The sequence below is a fragment of the Engraulis encrasicolus genome, chromosome 16 (genome assembly GCF_034702125.1).
Source record: "Engraulis encrasicolus isolate BLACKSEA-1 chromosome 16, IST_EnEncr_1.0, whole genome shotgun sequence".
Classification (NCBI taxonomy): Eukaryota; Metazoa; Chordata; class Actinopteri; order Clupeiformes; family Engraulidae; genus Engraulis; species Engraulis encrasicolus.
In genome coordinates, this window is record NC_085872.1 from 17,506,302 (window position 1) to 17,523,107 (window position 16,806).

The 16,806-nt window shown below is 43.0% G+C and overlaps 1 protein-coding gene across 2 annotated transcripts; it reads left to right on the forward strand.

Annotated features, from left to right (window-relative positions):
- Positions 1-55: 55 nt before the first annotated feature.
- klhl20 (kelch-like family member 20) lies at positions 56-16,066 on the forward strand. 2 transcript variants are annotated; one of them, XM_063218913.1, is made up of 14 exons: positions 56-159; positions 2,461-2,522; positions 2,861-2,887; positions 3,841-4,207; positions 4,770-4,976; positions 8,162-8,320; positions 8,459-8,553; positions 8,784-8,899; positions 9,169-9,352; positions 11,725-11,868; positions 12,163-12,296; positions 13,619-13,827; positions 13,962-14,068; positions 14,170-16,066. In XM_063218913.1, exons 2-14 carry the CDS (start codon positions 2,515-2,517, stop codon positions 14,252-14,254), a joined length of 1,842 nt encoding a protein of 613 aa, XP_063074983.1. In that variant the 5' UTR covers positions 56-159; positions 2,461-2,514; the 3' UTR covers positions 14,255-16,066. The 2 variants fall into 2 exon arrangements, with proteins under 2 accessions (XP_063074983.1, XP_063074984.1); XM_063218914.1 differs by lacking the exon at positions 2,861-2,887.
- Positions 16,067-16,806: the final 740 nt, after the last annotated feature.

The following is a 16,806-nucleotide window of genomic DNA, read 5'->3' on the forward strand; positions in this document are numbered from 1 at the left end:
TGTACACATAGATAGGGGGGGCTGCGTTTACCCATGCACACATCCTGCTGGAGTTTTTTCTGTCGAAAGGAGTCAAATTGACCCTCTCCGTTTCGCGTTTGAAATTTCATCGTCTGGCACTGTGACTCGGATGATTTCTCACTTCAACGGATATATGAGGTATCGATTATGCGTTGTCGTGTAATTTTACCCACATTTAACTTTTTGTGTTGGAAAGATATTGGTGACCAAACCTATCTGGGACGGTAAGCTGGCTAACTGGCTAGGTTGGAGCCACCTCTTCCGAATCCAGTGCAAACATGGGTAATCGAGCTAGCGAGTAGCGGTGCATTAATTGCGTGTTTTGTAGAAAGAAATAATCCTTGTTGAATTGAATATTTCCTATGTGATCCATTATCATTTTAGATGTCACTGTTACCATGTCAGTTTAGTGGGTATAACAGGGCATAATGTCGTCGTCGTTGAGCCGCTAACGCAAACTGTATCTAGATTTAGCATGAAATACCAAGCGACGAGCAAACTGGTGGTCGTCGTAGACGGAAAACACTGGTTCGACCAAGAAGCTTAATATAATCACAGCATTACTTACAACCCCTGCGCTGTTGCTTGCAACAGTATATCAAGGTAGGTGATGTTATGTAATGTGAAGGTGCGTCAAAAACATCAGGGAGACTTTATTTCGGCCCTTGACATTATAAGACGTACCGTGTCCTTCAGGTTGTTTGTGTGCATCCGCAAGAATCGACCCCAGAGCTAGTTCTACCTCGACCCATTTTCTTCTGACGGCCTAACACTACGTTTGTTGTCTTTGAATGAGTTGATCATGTTAATAGTTGTGATGACCTCTGTACTGTTCCGTGCCTCCCTAAGAGTTTACTGGGCGTCTTGAGGGCTACTAATTTTGCCAATTTAAGATCATGTTATGGTGACATAGAAATTGTCATGGCTGCATTGACACATTTGAAATGCAGAATTTTTTGCAGTTTTTAAAGGCAGTGTGTTGTGACGTATCTCTCTAGCCCAGGGCTATTCAATTTGAGGCCCTGGGGCCAGATGCAGCCCTTGGATGGCATGGCTCTGCCCCCCCACAAGGTCTGACCAAAATGAAAACAAATTGGCCTATGTGTGCTATCTGTGGCTGTGCATAATTTGCAATCACTAACACTTCAGGTTGGGGATATCTCTCCTATGCATTCAAATGAGAGTGAAATCTTACCTAAAACAGTCCGATAAATAGACCATCAGAAGGCTACTAAGAAATGGAGAAGCGATGAAAATATCTAGTCTCTCTGTCTTTCTGTCTGGAAAGCTATCCACTTGTTTCGCACCCTAATCTCGGACACTGTGCTGCTCAGGTGTACTTCCCTACTGGCAAAAGAATAAAAACTGAAGTTATCTAGATGTCCTCACATTTCAATTAGGCCTATACCATTTTGTAGTGTGCACAGTTTGTAGTGTAAGCTTATGTTTGCACCCTTTTTGACCGTTTCTTAAGCTTATGCATAAGCGGTGTAATATCACACACAGATTTCTGCACCACATCCCCATTTGGGGGTTATAGAATGGATCGATCACATTTTCATCTAACTTACATTTCATGTCAATCAATAGTCTCATGCTCCAGTCTACCAGCAAGAAGTTGTACATTTTTGGGCAGTTAAGGGAGTCAGAAAGATACACATTGGACCAGTTAACATTTTTATAAATACAATACCTCCCTGGTCTTGCCTGCAGATTTCACCGGCCATTGCTGTCAGAAGAAGCAACACTAAGATAGCCGGAGATGCCACAGCCTGTTAGACATAATTGAAAGACGCACATTGTATGTCATTGACAAACATATTTTGTGAATGCGTCCAACCAAGTGTCAGGGATCTGGCATCTGTCCTTTTATTTATCTGTCCTTTTGTTGTTACCATGAGTAATAACTATGTTATGCTAACAATGCTATTTAAATGCCAACATTGTTATTTATGTTAACTATGTTAACATTTGGCAAGCATAAGGACACTTTGCATGTTCTTTGGCAATGCAGTTTAACTGTGCTTGTACACCTGAAGCGACCGGAGCGGCGGAAGTTATTATTGCAAAAAAAGCAACCTTTGAAAAAAGCAACCTTAAATGTCAGCTAATATTATGGTATTGAGCTATGACTCAATAGAAGTGTTCACATCTTTGAATGTCTCGGGCTGAAAAGGCAGAGTCGTTATAGACATGTCAATATCTAACTTCCAAGTGAATAAAGCAAATCTCTGGCCAAACTTGGCTACTTGGAAGCTTTGGTTGTTTCTGTACAGGCATAGTAATCGTCAGTGGATTCATAAATGTCGGTGGTGAATAGCACCAGTAGAGAAGGTAGCTGCTAAGTAAACATTCTGGTCAGTACAGCAAGTTGTTTGTCTTTAACAATATGAATGAGCCCTTGTTAATGGTGTTCCATTTAATACATTTGTTTTACAGATTCGCGGCAGAGACCACAAAGGGTTGCTTTTTCTGTGGTTGCACGAAAAGCCAATGCGCAGGTAAATATACTTTTTAAAATTGTTTAATCTTGTGTTATATCAACATCCTGTATTAACTTTATGAAGCTAGCTAATTCTTTAGATGGCTGTAATGGAGAGCTGTATGGCCAAATGGTTAAGCTAAGCTACTTGATCATCACTCCATTAAACTTCACAGAATGTGAATTTTCTGTCAAGATCTTGGTGTCATGAAAATAACCAGCCTCCAAAAACACACTTTTCCCACATTTTAAACTGTGTAGGGATGACATGTAGTGCTCCACAGCTTAGTACACAGATGCATTGCTGCTTTTTGTAGACCTCTAATTTTCTACAATTTGTGTCTCATGATCATTCAGAGTGAACATGCTACCCTTCAACTCTCTGTAAGCCACCTTTTCTTTCATCAAGTAATGATTAGATTTAAGGGCAATGTGACCTTTTGTATGTGCAAGATGTAAATTCTTAGGGTTTACTGTACTCTGTTTTATCCAAGGATGTTTTAAAATCAGTTTGTTATTCATGATCTTAGTCAGTTTGAGTCTTCAGAGTGTGTTAAATCAGTGGACCTTTCTCTGTACTATCAACACATTCTTGGTGTGGAATGTGTTGGATTACTGAGCAGATTTAAATATGCAGACCATGTTAGACTACAATAGACTTACAACATTTCTTTATCAGGGCTTTTTTGCGGCATACCCCATGGAAAGCACAGCTGGACAATTATGAGCAGATAAATATCCGAGTATAATGTTAATGTGCTTAAAGTTGTTTTCAAAAGTGCCAATGATACCTTTTAAAACTTCATTGAATTTTGAACCCCACCAGCTGTGAATGATAAATCTATATATATATATTTGCCTTGGATGTTTTCCATGTTGTGAAATTCGCACCTTTTTCACTACCCTGATTTGCATACCACTACCCTGATTCGCATACCGCAATTCAATCATTTTGTCAGAATTTGAGTGCCTTTGAGTTTACAGAAGGTGTCAAGTCTTTTGCCTGCTTGTGAGCTTTTATAAACAAGTTGAGTCAGGTCAAGTCATTACTATACGTACTATACTTACTATATATACAGGACTGCTGTAAGGGAATTTTTGCTTGTGTGTTCACCATGCACTATTTGCTTGTGCAGTTTTGAGCATGTTGTGCAAAATTACAGTAAATTGTGTGATTCAGTACAATTTACCTACCTTAATTTTGTGACTTATGAAGGGTATATACAAGGAGCAGACATCGTAGCGATACAAATAGGCTTATAAATTAAGAATTTACTTAATAAGTACAAAACTATACACAGCCCAATACAGTCTCTCTCTCTCGCTCTCCGACGCAGGGGTACCAGTGCACGCCCAGATAACACCGGAATGGACATCACCAGTCGCTGCACCCTCGGTGACCCCAATAAACTGCCAGAGGGGGTCCCCCAGCCCGCGCGGATGCCCTATGTGTCTGACAAGCACCCACGTCAGACACTGGAGGTCATCAACCTCCTCCGCAAGCACAGAGAGCTATGCGACGTCGTGCTAGTGGTCGGCGCTAAGAAGATCTACGCACACCGGGTCATCCTCTCGGCCTGCAGCCCCTACTTCCGGGCCATGTTCACCGGGGAGCTGGCCGAGAGTAGGCAGACGGAGGTCGTCATTCGGGACATTGACGAGCGAGCCATGGAGCTGCTCATCGACTTTGCCTACACGTCACAGGTAAAAACTGTGAGGTGTTCAACTTCGTTTTGCTTACCATGGAAGTTTTGTCTGTGGCTTATGTGGTAAGGTCTACTTGCTTGCATGCCGAGTTGTGTCTTGCGTGGGCAAGGAGAGGGCGGGGGCTGCAGATGGGTATGCCAAAAAAATGTGACCGTGAGTTCTCAGTCACGTGTGTAGTGCTACATAATGTGCATTTTATAGAATTATATGATTCCATTGTATGTTTCTTTGAAACACTGAAACGGATTATTAGACACTTTGAAACTGATACTTTGCCATGCCTCACTTCCATCTCCTCCTCTAACCGCACATGCAGCCTTGTAGCTATAGCAGCCACAGAGCTCATTACGTACACCCTGTCACACAGCCACTCTTTATGTTTGACTGAAAACATAAAGCACCGGCCCTGTGATCAATGCGTTTTGTCTAGATTTTCACTTCAATTCCTTTCTTATAGCAATTTGTTTCTCAGCTAACCCCACTGCCTGCGTCATCTGTGGAGTCTGGGAAGCAGCAGCAGCAGCAGCTGATGTGATGTGTTTGTGATGTGTGCTGTCAGGTGACGGTGGAGGAGGGCAACGTGCAGACCCTTCTGCCGGCCGCGTGTTTGCTGCAGCTCGCGGAGATCCAGGAAGCCTGCTGTGAGTTCCTGAAGAGGCAGCTGGACCCCTCCAACTGCCTCGGCATCCGCGCCTTCGCAGACACGCACTCCTGCCGCGAACTGCTGCGCATCGCTGACAAGTTTACCCAACACAACTTCCAGGAGGTGAGTGAGTCGCACACATGCACAGGCACAGGCACAGACACACTCATGCACTTTTGCCTGTCTTTTCATATTCTGAGGTCATTTAGGCTATGTATTTTTTAAAGCTGTCTTGCTCTACTTTGGGTTTTCTGCTTCACATTTTAAGCTAGCTTGAGTGCTAGTCTATCCGAGTACTTTGTTTACCCTGGTGTTGTCTAGAGCTAGGCCCCCTGGTGTTCCCCCTGTGTGTGTGAGCATGCTCCACTGTCTCCAATTTTAGCCACGCTTCCAGCCCATAAAGACAGATCTTGTCAGAATACAGGGTGTCTGCTCTTGCTGCCAGCAACAGCAGCGGCAGCAGCAGTGTTGCTGACCCTTCTTGGGTTTCCGTGATGACGCTGCAGTGCCTTGTTATTTTTACCCCCAAGGAATGAATCTGATTCTAAATCTCTGGGGGTGTCAGGTTCTCTTTCTGTCTTTTGTGTGCAATTATGGTGGCGGAGCACCATGAGCCTCTCACTTTAAGAAACATGTGTCCTTAATAATATTAGTAAGAGACAAGAAACTGTGAAATGTTTTAAAGATTCCACTTCCATAATGCATGCACTTTTGTGATGTGTAGCAGTTCATATGCTGCATATGAAAATGGATTTCTGCCTGCATTGCCGGTAGAGCTTCTGCTTCACTGTTGCTATAAATACTGGATCTGTATCATGATTATTACATGCCGTTCTACCAACACTTTTTGAGGAAATGATCAAAGCTTGAAAGAGAAGGGCCATAGCATTGTTTTGTAACCAAATTCGATGCACATTGCAAGTCTGAATAAAGTTCACAGAAAAATAAATGAAAACGTCATGCAAAGTAAGTGTTTTTGGAATGGTCTGTTTGAGGTACATTATTTAACACTGCGTTGACACAGGATGGGAAAGGGTTTTTATGCTGGATTTTGATATTCTGTTTGATGCTCAAGGGCCCTACTGAAAGTGACCGCACTGACCTCAGGTGATAATGCCTTTAATGGAGCTGATCTCTGGAACGGTGTGCTAATAACGAATTGGAAATTTTGTGTACACTTTGTGTATGTGGAGGAAATTGTTCTCACATTAACAAAGAATCCGACATTATAGTTTGTCATGAGCGGACATATGTGTCTTGGTGGCGCAACTTTTTTAGTGAGTTAAACTACTACTACACTTTGGTTGCTTTTGTTGCGTGTTTGTGTGCGCGCGCTTGTGTTAACACAGAGCCGCCTATTAATATTGACACGCCTACATTTTATTTCCAAAATCAAGTCAAGTCAAGTAGGTTTTATTGTCAATTTCTTTACATGCACTGGTCATACAAAGAATTTGAAATTACATTTCTTGCTTTCCCATACAGACATAGACTAATCTAGGTAAGGACATAGACAGTATAGACATAGACAGTACTTATACATGGACTTAAGACAGTATGGACATAAGACAGTGCTCATACAGACATTTAAAGTGCAAGACTGGACAACAGAAGACTTGTAGAGGACATACATTAAGAGGTATTTGTTGTGCTTTTGTGCTTTTCCTAAAAAAAGTCCTTTATAGCGTTCTGACATGGTAATAGTAGCATTTTGAAGAAAAATAAATATTAAAAAGGTCTGTCAAGTACACCAGCAGCAGTGTGTGTGTGTGTGTGTGTGTGTGTGTGTGTGTGTGTGTGTGTGTGTGTGTGTGTGTGTGTGTGTGTGTGTGTGTGTGTGTGTGTGTGTGTGTGTGTGTGTGTGTGTGTGTGTGTATGTGTTTAGTGCAGGTAGAAGGTGCGGTGTGCGTCTTGTGTGTGTGTTCGTGTGTCTGTGTGTGTGTGTGTGTGTGTGTGTGTGTGTGTGTGTGTGTGTGTCAGTGTGTGTATGTTTGGGTTTAGTGCAGAAAGTGCTGTGTGTGTGTGTGTGTGTGTGTGTGTGTGTGTGTGTGTGTGTGTGTGTGCATGTTTTGAGTTAGTGCAGGTTGAAAGTTCAGTCACAAGTATAGTAGTGCAGGTGGAATGTTCAGTCGCAGATATGGTGGTGGGGGATGGGGGGGGTTGTCAGTGGCCTTGCTGGCTAGAGGCTGACAGTGGAGGGAGAGTGGGTTGAGTGTTCAGCATCTTGATCGCTTGGTGCATTGTGCTGCTCGCCAGCCTGGTGGTACGGGAACGGAGGCGCCTGTACCTCTTTCCAGAGGGCAGGAGGCTGAACAGTTTGTGTGCAGGGTGGCTTGTGTCTTTGATGATCATCAGTGCTTTCCGGGTGAGGCGTGTGGTGTAAATGTCCTGCAGGGAGGGGAGTGGTACTCCAATGATCTTCTTCGCTGTGTTCACAACACGCTGGAGTGTCTTCCTGTTTTTCTCCGTGCAGCTTCCTCCCCACACTGTGATGCAGTTGGACACGACGCTCTCTATGGTTCCTCTGTAGAATGTTGTCATGATGGAGGGTGTAGCACTTGCCTTCTTTAGTTTGCGCAGGAAGTAGAGACGCTGATGGGCCTTCTTCGCCAGTGATGTAGTGTTGGTGGTCCAAGAGAGGTCGTCGCTGATGTGCACTCCAAGGAACTTGGTGCTGCTCACTCTCTCCACAGCATCGCCGTCGATGGTCAGTGGTGGCAGTTGTTTTTGGACCCTTTGGAAGTTGACAACAATCTCCTTGGTCTTGTTGACATTCAGCAGGAGGTTGTTGTCTTTGCACCATCTGGCCAGCAGGTCTACTTCTTCTCTGTAGTGAGTCTCATCGCCCTTGGTGATGAGGCCCACCAGTGTTGTATCATCCGCAAACTTCACTAGATGGTTAGTGCTGTGGGTCGTTGTGCAGTCGTGCCATATATCCAGAAATAAATAGAATTATACACATCTTATACCACCTGGACCTTTTAATTCGAGGTCCAAAGATATTTGGAATAGAAACATATTTTTCCCAAATGGATTTTGTAAGTTCAAATAAAAAAAAAGAAAAAGAGCATGTGCAGAAATATTTGGTTGCACACCCTTAGACGGCAATGACGGCCTCCAAAGATTTTTGTATTCATCAACGAGCTTCTTGCATTTCTCTGATGGTATTTGCCCCCACTCTTCCTTTGCACTATGTTCAACTTCTTCACAGGTACAGGATTCTGTCACCTAATGACATGTAGCTCTGCCTTACTGCCTGAATAAAATATTGATCAATCTGCTTTTCTACATGTGTCTGTTTGCACCAGGTTATGGAAAGTGAGGAGTTCATGCTACTGCCAGCCAATCAGCTCATAGACATTATCTCCAGCGATGAGCTGAATGTTCGCAGTGAGGAGCAAGTGTTTAACGCCGTCATGGCTTGGGTCAAATACAGCATCCAGGAGCGACGACCGCAGCTGCCACAGGTATGTGTGTGTGTGTGTGTGTGTGTGTGTGTGTGTGCGCGTCCGTGTGTGCGTTTGCATGCGTGTGTGCGTGAATGTATAACATGAATTCTGCAAAGTGAATTAGTGATGATGCCTTATTTTCCTCTATGGCAACAGGTTCTCCAACATGTGCGTCTCCCTCTCCTCAGTCCCAAGTTCTTGGTTGGAACAGTGGGCTCAGACCCTCTCATTAAGAGTGACGAGGAATGCAGGTGGGTTCTGATGACAGTTGCTGTTCTGAATGCAAACTCCGATGTTCAGAGAATAGCAAGAGCGGTCATCAAACTGTTCTAGCATATCACTGTTTCTCTATTAATATTCTTCTATTAGACCCCAAAGTCGCTTTAGTATTATTTGATGTCCTTTTACTCAATGCAAACTTTTTTTTTCTTTTTGAGATATTTTACGTGACAGTCTTTGATATTTTTCTCTTTTCCTCCAGAGATTTGGTGGATGAAGCTAAGAACTACCTCCTGTTGCCTCAAGAGCGTCCTCTCATGCAGGGGCCTCGCACACGGCCCCGCAAACCCATACGATGTGGGGAAGTGCTGTTTGCAGGCAAGTTTGGAGCTGTGAAGGCTTGTTTGGATTTAGAGGTCTGAGCCTGGCATTTGCATATGTCAAGCTGATAAGGCATTTATTGTGACTTGTTAACTCGTGGACTTGTGGTTATCTTGTGAATGCCACTGTTTGCCTAATTCAGAAAAATAATGTACTTCAAAAGGCAAAATGCATTCCATCTATATTACAACTAAATCTGATACCAGGCATTGATTCATTGCAGCAGTGTGTTACATTGAAATCTTTTGTCATGTTTTGTTGTGCAGTGGGTGGTTGGTGCAGTGGGGACGCCATCTCGAGTGTGGAGCGTTACGACCCGCAGACACACGAGTGGCGCATGGTGGCGTCCATGAGCAAGCGGCGTTGTGGGGTTGGGGTCAGCGTTCTGGACGACCTCCTCTACGCAGTCGGAGGCCATGATGGGTCCTCATACCTAAACAGTGTGGAAAGGTGAGCGGACGGTTAACAGTTGCGATTTCATTCATAGTTGTGTAGGGGTAGTTGCGTTTGGATTTACTCCTAATGCGACTATACCAGGAATTGAAGGCAAAATATCTCGTTTGGGAATTTAATTAATGATGAATTAATTATAATTAATAAACCAATTAATTAAAGGTAATTAAAGGACCGTCTCATAAAATCCTTAAGATTATCAATCACAATATTCAACAATAAATTGCTAAACACAGAATTAATAACAAGTTTGTACTGGGATACTCAACAGGGCACAGTGAACAGTAAGGCCTATTCACTGTGATCAGCTGGGCATGCAAGCACAAAGGTAGATCTGAAGGCAAAATTCTGATAATAGGTTGGTTGGTTGTACAAAGCAACAAGGACAACAAAATGCAATCAAATGATTTACTTTTATTAACTACTAGGATAACTAATAAAACATTACATTCAAAGTCGGATCAATGGGTTAACACAATAAGGCACAATTATAAAAACAAGAAAGAAATAAAAGGGGAATTGTGCGTGTAGGGGAAATGTGTGTGTGTGTGTGTGTAGGTGCGTGAGCGTGAACAAAGGAGGAGCGTTAGCCCCGGTTGCTATGGTAGCAAGATGGCGTCCACCACGTGGGCTAGGTTGCTATAGCAATGTAAACAACACGGTGATATTAGCGTTAGCCTCAGAACCAAGAACAATGGGGTAGCTAGCAGCTACTTAGCAAATAACCGGCGGGGGTTTTCAAGCATTAAAAGTCCCGTGAAGGGCACAAACATGTATCAAAGGTTCTGGAATTAACACTAACAGTTCCGGGTATGATGTGAATGGAATGTGAGCACAAAAGAAATAAAAGAGAGAGAATAGAGCACGAATGAAACGGCGAGCTTGAATGTTTGTCACTACAAAGATGGCTGTACACTCGTGTACTCAAAGCAATTAGATTCAGCGTGGCTACAGCTGAGCAGCAGTGTTAGCTAGCAGAAATGTCCGGACAAAGGAGGCTATTCAATGAACAGTCTATTATCAGTTATGTGCAAAGTTGTACCGAAAAGGTACCAAAAGGTCCGGAGAAATCTACAAGTCTAACACTCAGAGAGAGAGATAGAGAGAGGGAGATACAAGAGGGAGAGAGAGAGAGAGAGATGTGGGTGTAACGTGTGTGTGTGTGGGTGTGTGTGTCGTGCGTCTTGGCTAGCAGGCCGCTGTTACACAGGGGCTACTAGCGATTGTCCTTAGCTAACCCGTTAGCAAAGAGAATCTTTCGAATACGGACGATACTGTATGAACGCTTGCGAATGCGGTTCACACAAATAATCGCGGCGTACAGAAGGGATTCACGTTGTTAAGGAGTATGCGAGGTAGAAGTTAGAAGCATGCAAACTAACTAAGCAAGAGAGAGAGAAAAGTTCAAAACAATGTCTAAAGAAATTAAAGAACAACACATGTGCACATGAAATAAAGCTTCGAGCTAGATTCAAAGAAACACATCTACTAAACTCTACTCAGAATTAACTAGTCATTTGCCCATGAAAAGTGTCCTACTGATTTTGTAGAGGGGTCCCACGGGAAACGGGTTGTGCCGGCCAGCGACACTGCTTTCGGTTCCAGGGGAAAAGTTCTGGTCAACACAGACTCCTGTCTGGGTTGGATCAGGGAGGATTCTTGAAGTCGTCTGCTTCTTTTGTCCTCGAGAGCCGGGAGGCTCGGTCCGACGGAAAAATGTTCAAGATAGAAACGTTCAGGTCTCGAACATGGGAAAAACACTGTTCCTACAGTGTTGCTTGCAAGGCGGGATGGTTACAGCTGTGATCGGACTAAGGGGGTCTTTCACGAGTTTAAGTCGGCCAAACTAAACTGGAGGGAAAGTCTTGTCCGAGGAGAAGGGAAAGGGTTGCGCAGTTGAAATCTTCTTATCCGGGATAGGTACAGTCTTACAGAGGCTTGTCCTCTTCAAAGAGCGGGTTTTCAGAGGGAGAGGGGTACCTGTGCGGCACTCTTTATAGGGAAAACAGCAGGGGGTAACAGGAACCAACATACTTCAGTAGTACATTGCAAACAGTCTCTTTGGGTTCAGCGCCCTCTAGAGGCGCGGGGAGAAATGGCGAAACACAGGGGAATATCACCTACAGTTGCCATCAGGGCCCGTAATTTACTTTTTTTCACCACCAGCCAAAAATGGCTAGTAGATGTTAATCTTACTATCCAACACACACTCACTAATTAGTCAAAGTGGCTAGTGAGTTGGTCTTTTCTACCTGCCCAATTGAAATTTCACCAGCATTTGACCGGTTGGCTGGTGTTAATTTAGAGCCCTGGTTGCTGTGGTAAAATCTAGAAATCCAAATGGTGATGGTGTGTTTGCATGCCAACAGGTATGACCCCAAGACAAACCAGTGGAGTAGTGATGTAGCCCCTACAAGTACTTGCAGAACCAGTGTGGGTGTAGCAGTGCTGGGAGGCTACCTGTATGCTGTCGGAGGTCAAGATGGAGTTTCTTGTCTCAATATTGTGGAGAGGTGAGTACACCAGGCTTCAATGAATCCTGGTGAGTTTGTGATTTTGTCATTGTGAAAGTGTGCATGTGTGTGTGCATGCAGGTAATACTCATGGCTAGGTTTGTCAGAGCTGTTGTGTGTGTGTGTGTGAACTTTTTTGGAGACTTATATTTGTTGCAATCTATAACCACAGAACAAACAAACCGCATTGATATCATTGCATGTACACAACAGGAAAGCCTTGCACTCGCCTTGAGGTACACGGATGAGAGGTTATGAAACTTAAGTGACTCCTGTCATCTGTCTTTTCTACAGATATGATCCCAAGGAGAACAAGTGGACACGAGTGGCGTCTATGAGCACCCGGCGACTAGGGGTAGCAGTCGCCGTGCTGGGGGGTTTCCTGTATGCAGTAGGAGGGTCCGATGGAACGTCTCCCCTCAATACAGGTGCCCTTATTAAGTGTTCTGTGTCTTACAAGAGTGTACGCCATGCTTTAATGGCTCTGGGATTTTTACTCAGAAATGTACATTCCTAATTATCATTATTGGCACCAGGGGCCTCATGTACAAAACTTACTTGCGCACAAAAAAGCACTGTAAGTAACTTCCCACGAACATTTTCAGATGTACCAATACTGACTTAGCATGAAAAAGTGCACGTTCAATAAATTTCATGTGAAATTGGACATACCACATGAATCAGCATGAACACCTGTTTATGTGTGGAGTGATATATTTAAGATTTTCAGGTGCAAATGCATTGTTTCAGATATTCACTTAGGCAAAGATTCAGTAAGAAATCTACAGAAGTCTTTGTACATGAGGCCCCAGGGCTTTTAGTAAACTTTTTGACTTCTAGGCCACTGAGATTGCTGGTTTTCCAGAGTCACTAGCCATGCAGGCTTTCTACTGGTCACATGATTTAACTATGATTGGCTATGTTGAAGCTTAAAAGATGAAGTGCTAATGCAAGAAGATAGAAATGAAGGTGTCCATAAAGGTAATCAGGACTGTGCGTACATTAGTTCCATGACCAGAGACGGTTAAGTGTAAACTTTGAATTGAAATGATGATTCGCTGTTCTGAAACCCCATTCTCTGAAGCCAGGTCTTTTTTTTCCCTGATTATAGTTTTCGAAGTGAGAAGTCTGTGCACTTAAAATCCTTTTTGTTGTCTTTTATTATTTCCCTTGGGTGCCAGGCATGTTCTAATCACCACTCAGACTAAGACTATTGAAGTCAAAACTTAATCCAGCCATAAAATAATGAAAGACCACAAAAAGGATTTTAAAGGACCACTTAAGCCATTTTCAATATGCTGTTGTAATGCTCACGCTACCCTTGACTTGTCAGTACCCAGTGATGCTACATTTTTCGGCTCAGCCCTCCGAGATATGAGCTATTCTAATGGGGGCAGCGTTTGTTTACATTGTAAAAAAATAATAACATGGGCCTACTCCAAATATTTTCCCAAAAGGTACCATTGTTTGCTAGTTGTCTGCTGATGTTGCATAGCCTTTTGGATGTTTTTGGGAATAGATACAAATATTTTTTTGAAATGTAAACAAACCGCTGCCCCCATTACAATGACCGGGATCTCGGAAAAGGCTGAAGAAGAAAAAAAAACCTCGGGAACTGACAAGTCCAGGGTAGTGAGAGCATTACAACTGCATGTTGAAATTGACTGAAGTTATCCTTTAAGTTAGAGTAACCTTTGCACCTGTGAAATGATGTACCCCTGAGGCTGAGAATCTGCTTGTTGCCCTACAGTGGAGCGCTACAACCCCCAAGAGAACAGATGGCACACAGTTGCCCCCATGGGCACCAGGCGGAAACACCTCGGCTGTGCCGTATACCAGGACATGATCTACTCGGTCGGCGGCCGGGACGATACCACAGAGTTAAGCAGCGCTGAGCGCTACAACCCCAGAACCAATCAGTGGTCGGCTGTCGTAGCCATGACATCTAGGAGAAGTGGGGTGCGTAGCTAGTAATTCCCTCCCACCCCCGTCCCTTGCTGTATACTTGCATTCTGTCGTACGGCTGTCTTGATCTGAAGTGCACCAGAATTCCTATAGCAGAGTACTGATATTCAAACATTTTACTCTTTCAGGTGGGTCTAGCAGTTGTGAATGGGCAGTTAATGGCAGTAGGAGGCTTTGATGGCGCAACATACCTGAAAACAATAGAAGTGTATGATCCAGATGCAAACACATGGAGGTAAGATAATAAATGCTCTCATGGAAATTGATAACCTCATTCATTTTAATGCCATTTCACGAAACGGCAAACTTGTCAACTACCAAACTCTGCTCCGACAGGCTCTATGGTGGAATGAATTACCGAAGACTGGGAGGAGGTGTCGGAGTTATCAAGATGACGCACTGTGAATCCCACATATGGTAACACTCCTACACTGAGTTCACTGGTGCCTCACCATAGCTTGTGCCTCCCATAGACATTGTGCTTCATGCAAAAGGATATGATTCAAGACTCCAATGCAAGACTCTGATGCATCTTGGGCCACTCCGATGGCAAGCCAAGGTGTCAACCCCCTGTTTGACGCCACCTGAGCTGTGTCGTATTGGCTGCTCCATGACTGTTGTTTTGGTTCCAGCGTTTTGCTCACGTACCCCACCAGACTGCCACCCCAAAGCAACTGACGTTACCCACCCACCCACCAACCCCAGAGAGGAGCAGATGTGTATGCAAGCTATAGCCGCTGTGCAGCATTGATGACTGCAGAGACTTCAGCCTTCTGTTTGTTCAAAAACATGAGAAACTTTTGAGTGGATACAGTTTAGCCTTTCTTCAAAGTCTGAAATATCGTATTTTCTTTTCTGGCTTAAGTTGGAGAAAAAGCGGCTGAGGGGAGCTGATCCTGGACATGCTATAAGAGACGGTAGTCGGGTCACCACTGTCCTCTGACAAAAGCTGACCCTTCAGTCATTAATCTAGTAGGACCTTGAGAAAGGGGTAACGTAGGGTACGAATGCAATCCCCCCCACCCCCACCCCAAGTGCAGATGGAGCGTTTTTACCTCCACCAAGGACGTTACGTTTTCGGTAGCGTTGGTTTGTCTGTCTTTCTGTTTGTCTGTTTGTTTGTCTGTCAGCAGCAAGATGACAAAGAAAGCTATGAACGGATATGGCTGAAATTTTGTGGAGTTGTTAGAAATGACAAAAGGAACAAGTGATTTTAAATTTTGGTGGTGATCCAAATCACGATATGGATCCAGGAGTTTTTGTTAAAGATTAATGGCAACAACGGGTAATGGGAAGTAAATTAAATGGTCAGTAAAATAGTTCGACCTGATGCACCATCAAGCGTTTAAGTTTAAAAAATGGCATAAACTACACCCCTTTACAAACACCTAATCCCATCACCATAAAAATCTATATATTCAGTTTAACTCATTGTGTCCTGGAAACACATATACGGGTTTTTCAGGATTTTGAGATATTAGCCGTTTTATTAACTATGTGGGTATGTTAGAGCTGAATGAACACATTAAAATGCAAGGTGAGGGTCTTGGCTTTTAAATGTAACTCATTTCATGTTTGTATGTGCTTCGGAGGCAGAAATATTTAGGATTTAATAGGAAGAGGGCACCCTTTCCAAAAAAGGGCTTAGGACAAACTGGGTTAAAAAGGCAGTTGTCTTTCCGTGTGGATATATGAATGGGCCTGAAGGGCATAGGGGGCACAGATCCCAAGTGGACAGGACAAACTGAAACTTCACCCACATGCACTTCCTATAGGTGTCTGCCAAGCTACTACACAAGTTGGTCTAGTGTATATGTCAGGGGAATAGGTGCTTGGGGTGTACAGGGCCACTTATTATTTTCCGTAAGTATATAAGAAGTTTTTCCCTTAGAATGTATTATTTCTACTACACTCATCTATTACATGAAAATGTGTAAATTCTCTAGATGTTAGGCGTAAATGCAAAACAGGACAGTTATTTTATAAAGACATTCTAGATGCCATTAGGTTGATCAAAGGGGGCGCCGGTTATGAATTATTTAAAGAAAAAAAAGGACGCATTAGGGTTAACTATTTTCTTGACCATTTTACCTAATTTCTATAATTTGTTGGGTTTAATTTGATATCAATCATGATGTGTTTACATATAAGGAAATCTAACTGGTTTTCTATGGGCATGGCTAGTTATGTCGTTGAAAAAGGCTAAAGGGTGCCAGAGCCTATCAGATTATTTTTTTAAAATTGCATTCGTACCCTACTCTACACCTTTTACCCTATGTTCCGCTACGATCTACTGGATTTAATTGTAGTCATCAGCATGCACTGTGACATGTGATAGACCCATCTCGTGTTAGAAGGCAAGGCATTCTGAATATGTGACATGTAGAGTGCAGTTTTGGTTAGCATGGTGTTGACCATGGAATGTGCAACCCTTGCAAAAGAAATATTGCAATTCAAAGGCTGTGCAAACTTTTGTTTTTGTTTTTATTTTATTTTTTGCTGGTGTTGGTGAATGACATTATAGAAACATCAGTTACACAGTTTCTCTTGTTTACTTTTATATGAAAGGACACCTAAGTTAAATTGGACCATGCACTTTAAACTTGCCCCTTCCCTCCATCCCTTTTTTAATGAAATTAAAAAAAATAAACAAATAAATGTTCGAACTGACTTGTTCTTTTTAAATACTGATTGTGTACACAACTGTTGATGGCTAGCTATTTTAAACAAAATGCTACCTCAGGAGATTTTTCTACTAATTACCAATCATTATGCTGTAAGTAGTCCAAGACTTTGTGTGTCATTCAGTCATTAATAGGCCTACTGTATTGCTGAAATGGTTCATTTAAAAAATCTATCAACACTTTGATGTAAATAATGAATTGTTTTTAAACAAAACGTTAGCAAATGTTTGTAAATGAGTAAGTAATACTATATTAACCCAGCAGACACAGCACAACTGCAACAGGCCTG

Excerpts from the sequence above, each read along its gene's own strand:
- klhl20 (XM_063218913.1), top strand. Across the intron at positions 2,888-3,840 it reads ATGCTACCCTTCAACTCTCT|GGGTACCAGTGCACGCCCAG; the intron begins GTAAGCCACCTT and ends TCTCCGACGCAG. Across the intron at positions 8,900-9,168 it reads TGGGGAAGTGCTGTTTGCAG|TGGGTGGTTGGTGCAGTGGG; the intron begins GCAAGTTTGGAG and ends TTTGTTGTGCAG.